The following is a 10,310-nucleotide window of genomic DNA, read 5'->3' as shown; positions in this document are numbered from 1 at the left end:
CAAATATTTGGAGTCAGTGAACTTGGATTGAACCTAGAGTTAACTCAGAAAAGTTTTTTGTATTAATCAGGGTTTAGAACAAAGAGTATAATATGAATGATTCATTGAACATTATGGAAAACACTTTGAACGATTTGTATAGAAATTGTGCACCTGTGACCTTAATGTAAGCACGGCAGGCATCATGGAATTCGAATTGTTTGCTTGGAAATTGCAGATCTCGTGGTGGTCTTGTGATGCATAGTTAGTAAAGCACGGAACTTGTACGCCCCCAGTGAGTGATTATCACACTGCTGGAGAGTATAGAAAATGGTATATAAGTTGGAAGGAGTCCGAATAAAATCTGGCTTCAGTCCTGATCAGACTGTTCCCAGAAGAACTGCCTCCGAGTAGTCTCTTCTCGCTGTCCAGATTCTCTGGTGCGGGTCCTAACCCACCCTTGGTCAGTGCTGGTCACCGACATACAAGAACATAAAAATGGTTTACCAAATTATCATTCCAACTAATTCTACTTAAAGAAGAAAAAAAGCTTAAGCTATGAGAGCTAGAAAAGTGTTAGTTACCAGTTGGAAAATATAATAGACACAAATTTGTTCTTCTAGTCTCATGAAATGACTTTGATTAAAATATACTAATGCTTTCATTTCATTAATTTTATTTTTTACAATTAAATGTAGGTTAATTCCAAATAGCAGCTCTTTGTCCAAACAAATAGTATGACAGGAAAACTAGCTAGGATAATATTTGTTACAGTATTAAAAACACAAATAATTAGTTTTGAGGAATGAATTATCTCAGATGTAGGAAGGTGTGGAAATAGTGCTAGAAGGACTAGTGATCAAATTTGATGTCAATTCTATTAACTATTTGTGATTCTCAAACACAGAAAAACTCACAGAAAGGAGCCTCTCAAAGAAGCATACGTATAGCTTACAGATCAAAAAATAACTTTCATTATGACTCATACACATAAAAATACTTCATAAAAATATGCAAAATAGCTTAATATAACTTCATGAAATATGAACAATGAAAATGACCAACTACAGTAGCTTTAACTTGAAAAGGATATCACGTACTGGTAATCTCAATCTCTCAAAAAAAGACAAGGAAACTGAAACTCAGAGAAATTAGAAGTGTTATTAATCATCAAAGTGTTACGTGCAGTTTCTAGAGTAGAATCTAAGTGTTAAGATCAGTCTACTGCTTTTTCTACTAAATCACTAGACATTTACCACAGTTAACCAGAAAAACTATATATCATCAAGGCCATTCACTCTGGCATTTAAGGTGCTCTGCCTTTATCCACACTTACATACCCACCCAAACGTAACTATATTTTCATTTGTCCTTTCTTCCTATGACTCGGTCTCAGAGGTTAAGGCATCCCTCTTCAAGTTCAATGTTACCCTCTTCAACTATACTTTTGCATCTATCCTTCCTCATCTCTCTAGAACCTCACTCTATCAATAATTACCTTCTTCTTGTCTCTATTGTCAGCCTCTCTGTAGGATAGCGCACGTGGTAGTTGTCCAGGTGACACTCACAGGAAGAAAATGACACAAGGACATGAATACCAGAAAGCTGAATTATAAGAAGCCATCTTAGAAGCTGCCTGCCACAGCTTCTAAAGAAAAGCAGGGTGGGAGGCTTGTTAGCCAGATATTAGGCAAGCAATTCAGAAGATGTGGTATTGGCACAAAGATAGATTAACTGACTAACAGAATGTAATAGAGAACCCAAAAGCAAATGAGTGCACATATGGAACCCTGGAAAATGACAGAGGTTAATGTCAGATAATGAGGAATGGGGGGACAATTCAGTATACGGAGGTAGAAAAAGTGGTTATGCATATGAAATTAGGATCCCTAACCACCTCCCATACCATTTTAAAAAAACAAAAACATGGCAACCACTTTGGGTTCCCTCCCACTGTGGGAGCTTTTCTGTTTTCTCAATAAATCCTGCTTTCAAACAAACAAACAAACAAACAAAAACAGTTTAGTGAAAATATAGGTGAATATTTTTTAGACCTTTAGATAGAAAATATTTCTTAAGTTAGACACAAAGAGGTTGATGATAAAAAGATAAATGAGTATGATTATATTCAAATTAAGCACTGTCATTCATTAAATGGTACCTTAAAGATCGTGAAAAACTGGGAAACACAACCAACAAAGTGTTATTGTCAAGAATATAATAAAGAGTTCAGCCTGGCTGGGTGGCTCAGCCTATAATCCTGCACTTTGGGAGGCTGAGGTGAGTGGATTGCTTGAGCCCGCGGGTTCAAGACCCGCCTGGGCAACTTGGCAAGACCTCATCTCTACAATAAATCAAAAAATCAGCCGGGCGTGGTAGCACATGCCTGTAATCCTGGCTACTCGGAAGGCTGAGGTGGAAGGATCAGTTGACTCCAACTCAAAAAAAAAAAAGAGTTCATACAAGTCAATGAGAAAACTATAAACAACCAAATAGGCAAAGGATATGAACAGGCATTACTTAAGAGAGGAAATAGTATATAAAGAAAAGTTCAATAATATCAGTAATCAGAGAAATGCAAATTAAGACCACAAAGAGATTAATCCATTCAACTGGCAAAAGTTAAAAAGTGACAATGCTACATGTTGGAGACAACACAGCTCCAAAGGATCTCGCTTACATTGCTGTTGGAAACTAAACTGAGGCAACCACTTTGAAAATAGTTTGAAATTATCTCCTAGAGTCGAACGCTAGAGACTCCATCATCAGAAGGGTAGATGTGAAAATGATGATACAGTCACACAAAGGAGTATCATAGAGCAGCCCCCAAAATGCACAACTATGAATGAATCTAAGCAATATAATTTGAAGTGTATAAGGTGAGGCTCAAAAGATCACACACTGTTTTTATAAAGTTAAAAATATCTAAAATCAAAAATTGCCCAATGAACATGGAATTCAGAAGGACAGTTACCTCAGGTCAGTGGAAGCAGGGAAACGAAGGGACCTACAAGATTAGATGTCAGAGCCGGGCTCGGTGGCTCAGCCTGTAATCCCGCGCCTTTGGGAGGCTGAGGTGAGCGGATTGCCTGAGCCCACGGGTTCAAGAGCCGCCTGGGCAGCGAGACCTCATCTCTACAGTAAATAAAAAAATCAGCCGGGCGTGGTAGCGCACGCCTGTAATTCCGGCTACTTGGAAGGCTGAGGCGGAAGGACCACCGGAGCCCAGCAGGTCGAGGCTGCGGTGGCCGGGAGCAACCACGGCACTCCAGTCTGGGCGACAGAGTGAGACTCCAACTCAAAAAAAAAAAAAAAAAGATTAGATGTCAGTTACTGTCCAGAGTATAATTTTATTTTGTGTGAAGGGTACAGAGATACTTATTACATTATTAAAAATGATTAATTAAGTAAATAAATAAAAGTCAGGCATGAACTAATAAGGAGAGTGTGCCATGAAACAAAGATATGTTGTATCCAATTCTTACACCTTCAGGAATTCATATAGAAACATAAATGACCACAAATAGCCAAAACAATTCTCAACAACAACAACAAAAAAGCAGGAGGCATCACACTCCCAGACTGTAAGCTTTATTATAAAGTTACAAGAATCAAAACAGCCTGATATTGGTACAAGAACAGGCACATAGACCAATGGAACAAGATAGAGATTCCAGATGCAAAACCTCAATTTCTCAACCAACTCATCTTCGACAAAGCCTCTACCATCAATCACTGGGGAGAGGAGAATCTATTCAGTAAATGGTGCTGACAAAACTGGCTGAACACATGCAGAAGATTGAAACAAGATCTCTACCTATCACCATACACAAAAATCAACTCTAAATTGATCAAAGACCTAAATGTAAAAACTCAAATTATTAGAACCTTAGAAAATGCAGGAGATATCCTTATGGAAATTGGGACTGGCAAAAAAATTCCCGATCAAAACCCCAAGTGTCCATGCCATAAGAGATAAGATAGACAATTGGGACTTCATCAAACTGACAAGTTTCTGCAAAGTCAAATAAATCATCAAGAGAGCGGGGAGACAGCCCACAGACAGGGAAAAAATATTTGCCAACTGTATATCTAACAAAGACCTAACATCTAGTATCTACAAGGAACTCAAATGTGCCAAAAGAAAAAAGCAAACAGCCCCATTACAAAGTGGGCAAAATATATGAATAGAAACTTCTCAAAAGAAGACATACGAGTAGCCAACAGTTACATGAAAAAATGCTCAGCCTCACTAGTCATCAAAAAATTCAAAATAAAACCACACTGAAATACCACCTAACTCAGGATGGCCATCATCAATAACTCAAAAAACAGCTGATGCTGGAGAGGATGCGACAAAAAGGGAACACTTCTACACTGTTGGTGGGAGTGTAAACTAGTACAACCTCTGTGGAAAACAGTATGGTGATTCCTAAAAGATCTAAAAATTGACTGCCCATATGACCCCACAATTCCCCTACTGGGAATATACCCAGAGGAACTCAAATCACTCTATGAAAAATATACCTGCACATGCATGTTTATTGCAGCATTATTCACAATAGCAAAAACACGGAACTAACCGTGTTCCATCAAAAGAGAACTGGATTTGAAAAATGTGATACATATACATGATGAAATATTATACAGACATAAAGAAGGACAAAATTAGAACTTTGCAGCAACTTGGATGGACTTAGAGGCTATAATACTGAGTGATCTATCACAGAAAAAAAGAACTGAATATCACATGTTCTCACTTATAAGCAGACCTTGAACAACTATTGTAATACTATAAGAAAGGGATTGGCAGTAGTGGGAAACTGCCATGGGAGGGCGGGGACAGGATTGGCAGTAATGGGAAACTGCAGAGGGGGAGATCCTTCATCAACAAGGGTACCTGCATAATGAACATTTGTATAACTAACCCTGAATTGTACCCCATGTATTTAAAATTTTAAATTAAAAAATATATATATATATTTTTTAAAAAGGTTCCACAAGCTGCATGGAGCTTCCTTTGATTTCAACTTGCATGTTAATCATGCCCTTTACCAACTCCTATAGCAAGTATGATTTGTATTACATGGTGTATCTTGTAATATCTGTTGTTTCAAATTTAATGGTCTTGCTTCCTTACCAAGAATATAAATATTTCCTATTTCCTTAAGGCTAGTATTTCTATCATATGTACTTTCTCTGAAAAGGTAGAGTAGGTGCTGAGTAAATATTTGTTAAACCCTCATATTTAACTTTTTCTTCAAATAACAAGAGTAAAGCTGCAACCCCTGTACCCTAAATTCCTTTTTAAAAATATCATATTACTACCTTTAATTTAATGATTCCTACTACTTTAACCAGAAACTTAGACCCAAATCACCTGCTCACCTGTTATGGCTGAGGGAGGCAGTGATGGGGGTAGGCACCACAGTCTGTAACCCCTCCCCTTCTATCTCAGTACCGACAAGGCAGATGAGCTGGAGTTCTGGCAATCCCACACAGTTTACTTCATGCCAACTTTTACCTGAAAGAGCATCACTGAATGGACAATAATGTTTATCAAAAACAAAAGAGAAAAACTCCAAACTGCTACCGAATACTCAGCTGAAAAATCATCACTCATAATACTGCCTCTTCTCTTTACTTTCTAGTAGTAGCTGTTACCCAGTAATTCCCAAGTTAAATAAAGAAATCATACAATTAATAAAATTAGTAGGAAATATATGACTGATTCCTAATTATGATGTCAGCAATGCAATATCCCAATCCAACTCCTCAAACCCCCTACCACAGACCCAATAGCAAAACAACATAAGCAACTTACTCTCCATGAGGTCCAGGTAAACCAAGAAGGCTATATAAACTTGGGTGGCATCTCCTATATCTAATTCCATCATTTCTAAATACTGAAAATCAAAATGCAATTGTCAAATAGAGAAGGAGGAATCTCTTAATATTTTCTTTCAACCAGCAAGTATTCATTAAATATATAGAATACATAAAGCTCTCTTCTAGGAATAGTAGAAGTTAAAAGGCAATATAAGATCTGATCTCTGTCTCTAAAGAACTTGCAATTCTCAAACACGGGCATACTTAAAAATGATAGACACATAACAATGTATGACAATAAGTGATTAAAAACTATGTGAATGGACTTTTGAAAAACATGATGCAACTGGTCAGAGGAGCTCTACTCAGAGGGCTGTTGAATGCTTTATGGCAGAGGTGGGATGCAAGTTGAACTCTGAAGAACATCATGAGTTGAGTAAATGGAGAAGTGGAAATAAAATTCAGGTAATCACACAAAGGTGGAACTAAACTACACATATTCAGCCACACATATTCAAAGGCCTATAAAGAAGCCTACTTGTCAGGAGTAAAAAAAAAAAAAAAAAAAAAAAATTTTTTTTTTTTTTTTAAGAGACAGGGTCTCACTCTGTCACCCAGGTTAGAGTGCAGTAATATGATCATGGTTCACTGTAACCTCGAATTCTTGGGCTCAAGTGATGCTCCCACTTCAGCCTCCCAAGTTGCCAGGACTACAAGCTCGTGCCACCCCACATGGCTAATACTTTATTTTTCATAGAGACGGGGTCTCCCTATGCTGCCCAGACTGGTCTCGAACTCCTAACTTCAAACAATTTGCTTATCTTAGTTTACCATAGCATTGGGATTACAGGTGTGAGTCACTGTGCCCATCAGGAGCAGAGAAATTTTAAATAGGAATTTTGCTGGGACATGTTAGTGGGGAGCCTCTATTTCCCATGCGTATAATCTGCATGTGGAGAGAGTTTGCTAGTACACAGCTCCTAGCTTCTCTTTAAACTCTCATGCAAGAGTTGGGAATTATTTAATTGTTGTAGCGGCTCCATTCAGACTTTGTGGTCAACATGAAGGGAGCATTTTTCAGAAGGCTATGTCTGCAGGGGAAACCTGAGACTGCCTGGCTATGCCAGTGACTAGGTGGATAAGCAGTTATAATGCAGACATGAGGTTTTAGCAGACATGTGTGAGAGGTCGTCTGAAGTCACATTCTTCCATCAACCTCCCCATAAGTGTACAGGTACAGGTGAGTAGGGGTTTTATTAGCTGTCCACTTCTAACTTATTTGAAAATGACACTGAAAATGCAATTTCAGGCCAGGTTACAAGGTCTTGGTGGCCCAACTAAAGTTGTGAATTTTATCCATTAGGAAAGACTGAAGATTTCTAAGCAGGAGAATAATAATCCAAGTGCTATTTGAGGATCATAAATCTGACACCATTTTACTGGCTGAAACTTAAGTAATTTTCAAATGGCATAACAAAAAGGTGGAACTGGAAAAACAAACACCTACTAATATTTCTTTTCTTCCTTTTATATCAATTTGGGTCTTCAGGAAGAAAAATCCAAAGGGAAGATTTGATTATCAGGGTATTAACTTAAAAAAGAAAAAAGTCTACAAGTATGTAAACTGTCTGAATGGCAACACCAAATCTAGATAAGGTCTTCAATTATTAAATATTTACATAGTGTTTTCTATATATGAAATGCCTTACAAATATTAATTGATTTAATTATGTAATAACCCTATGAAATAGGATAGTGTGGACTAACAATATCCTCACTTTCCAGATAAGGAAACTGAGGCAGAATGATATCAAGAAACTTGCCCCAGATCACAAAACTGGCAAGTGACAGACCAAAGATTCAAATACATGGAGTCCAACTTTGAGTTTATTCTCCTAATCTCCATGCTGCCTCTCTATGCTATTGTTTTTCTTTTTATGGCAATGAATATTTCCATGCTATTGTTTCTTTTTCTCACCTTTTTGAGAGGACAAAGGGGACAGAGCAGGAGAATAAAACTCTTCAAATTTACACCTTCAAAATTTTCCTTATCTTGATTGTTTTGGGATGATTATCCATGAGTTAGTGTCCCCAAGCAGAAGAGTGCAATTCTACTTAAGTACCAGACCAGCTGCTGTAACGCCTACAAAAAAACCTATTTGTCCATTTACTGCTTGAGACTTACTGGTACAAGGTTGCAATTTCCCAAGCATAAGCAAGCAAGGGACTACCTTTATCTTACATGCTGGCAACATGGGAAAATACACTCATAGCATGAGTAGCTCTACTTTGGGCAAGAACTTAATCAGAGTTTCCCAGAAATCTGAAAAATTGGGAATCTCAATCTATGCAAAATCAAAATGCACATTCAGCCCAAGGCTAAGAAGAGTAAAAGTGGCTGCATAAATCTTTTATCACTATGGACTCCCAGACCTTATCCACGGCCCACAGACTGTGATTCATCCCCGAAAGGAGCTCTATCCCGGCAGCGAAACTTAGACATTAGTGGAGTGCTTAAGACTCTCCGGCTTGAGAGGGGCGGGGCTTAATGTCTCGTCCGCGGTTGAAGAATGGCTTTGGTGGGGAGTGAGGAGGGTATCAGAGCGATAGCTAACGCGTGCAAACAAAAGCACGATCGATACTGCCAGCGGCTGGCAGCCGTGTACACCAGGCCCCAAAGGTGAGGGTGGCGCGCATGCTCAGTCATCCCGCCGGTTGAACAGGGAGCGCGGCCCGAGCGTTCCGCCTGGGTTGGGGACCCGGACTGGCTCCCTCCTCCTGTCGCGCCTCCTGACCTTAGGGTGGGTGCCTATCCAAGCGTCCTCAGGAGCCCACGAGTGAGCCCCACCACCGCCGCGGCCGCGATCGCCACCTGGGCCCAGACCGCTGCAGCCGGGTGTCGGTTCGGAATCGCCCCGCTCCTCCATGCCGGCTGGTGCGGCGCGCCCGCGGTGCACCGGGACCCGCGCCCGGCCAGAAGCAGGGGTGCTCTCGCCCGGGTTCCGCTTCCCCGCCGCCCTCCGCGCCCACGTGGGAGAGCTCAGAACTGGGAAGAGAGCCCCGACCCCTGGCAATGGGGGCCAGAAGCTGCGCAGAGGTTCTCGTTTGCTCTGTGTTTATTCACATCTGGGAGGATTCTAGCGTGAAAATTTTCGAGTAGTCTGAGCACAGAAGCCTTTACCCCTGCTTAAGTCAGTGCTGCTTGTAACTCTCTTTAAAAAGTGAGGGATACGTGAGTCCTTTTTGCCTTCAGCAGTGGGGTCCTGGTCTCCGATTCCTGGGAACAGAAAAAGCCTCATTCAGTTCCCTGTCATAGAAGTCTAAAGTAAAACCATAGTTTGAGGGTGGACCTACCGCTCAGGATTAGAGGAAACACGAGTTGTTTAATGAGTGTTTAGAAAGGTAAGTTACAACCCAGCATAAGCATGTGACCTGGAAGCCAAGGACAAGGAGTTTCAGACAGGCAGAGTAGGACATTTTAAGCATTTTAAAATGTACTATGAGTGAGATGGGGAGCCATTGGAGTCTCCTATTACGTTTTAATAGGCTCACTCTGACTGATGTGTTGAGAATAGACTGTTAGGGACAAGGGTACGAGGAGGAACAGGTTAGGAGGCTATAGCATTAATCCGGGGCAAGAAATGGCTCTCTGAAAATTCAAAGTCCCAGACAGAACAGAACTTCTACTTCCAGACATGAAAGACTAAGACCCAACTGGACCATTTCCTAGCAGAAAAGTACTAAAAAAACTGGGACATAATACAAAAACCACTACTTGAATATACTGGAGTGTAAACAGCAGACTGGTAGGAAGGGTAAGCTTGGTTGGAGATGAAGATCTCTAAAGAAAATTCCCCTCTCTTTTCCATTTAGCTTGGGGCTAAGTGTTGTCAGCAGCAGCAAGGGTGCATGTGGAAAATTCATCAATTTTTCTTTTCTGGAGGACCAGAAAAGTGAAGCTAGTAAACTTCCGCTGCTGAGGCGACTAGGAAATCCCAAGGAAGGAGTCAGAGAGTGGATTTCCAAACTCTATCAACTCCCATCTCTGACAGATCCTGGACCTACCCAAAACAGAGTCATAGCAACTCAGCTGAAAACTAAAGATCTGACTGGGCTCAGTGGCTCAGCCTGTAATCTCAGCACTTTGGGAAGCCAAGGAGCGTGGATTGCCTGAGCCCGCGGGTTCGAGACCCACCTGGGCAACTTGGCGAGACCTTGTCTCTACAATAAATCAAAAATTAGCGGGGCGTGGTAGCGTGAGTCTGTAGTTCTGGCTACTTTGAAGGCTGAGGCAGAAGGATCGCTGGGCCCAGCAGGTCGAGGCTGAGGTGGCCGGGAATTTGTCACCGCACTCCAGTCTGGACAACAGAGTGAGACTACAACTAAAATAGAAAAGAAAAGAAAACTAAAGATCTGAACTGAGACCAGAGCTGCCCTCCAAGGGATAAAGTTTGCAGTTCAAATTCAACCAAGAAAATTACCTACTAATGCAAAGGAAATGG

At 40.5% G+C, this 10,310-nt stretch overlaps 1 protein-coding gene across 2 annotated transcripts in view; it reads right to left on the bottom strand.

Annotated features, from left to right (window-relative positions):
- Positions 1-8,826, bottom strand: part of TSEN15 (tRNA splicing endonuclease subunit 15) — a 22,101-nt gene extending 13,275 nt beyond the window's left edge. For both annotated transcript variants that reach the window (XM_021709051.1, XM_008050969.2), the window contains exons 1-3: positions 8,604-8,826; positions 5,804-5,885; positions 5,368-5,503 (exon numbers count right to left, since the gene is read on the bottom strand). In XM_021709051.1, coding sequence (XP_021564726.1) covers positions 5,368-5,503; positions 5,804-5,885; positions 8,604-8,735 — 350 coding nt within the window. In that variant the 5' untranslated portion in view covers positions 8,736-8,826. The remainder of the gene's footprint in view (positions 1-5,367; positions 5,504-5,803; positions 5,886-8,603) is intronic.
- Between the last annotated feature and the right edge of the window lie 1,484 nt (positions 8,827-10,310).

This window comes from Carlito syrichta, unplaced genomic scaffold (assembly GCF_000164805.1).
Source record: "Carlito syrichta isolate Samal-C Ts95f unplaced genomic scaffold, Tarsius_syrichta-2.0.1 Scaffold154713, whole genome shotgun sequence".
Taxonomy (NCBI): Eukaryota; Metazoa; Chordata; class Mammalia; order Primates; family Tarsiidae; genus Carlito; species Carlito syrichta.
The sequence above is the reverse complement of the archived record's forward strand: the minus strand, read 5'-3'. Positions and strand labels throughout refer to the sequence as shown.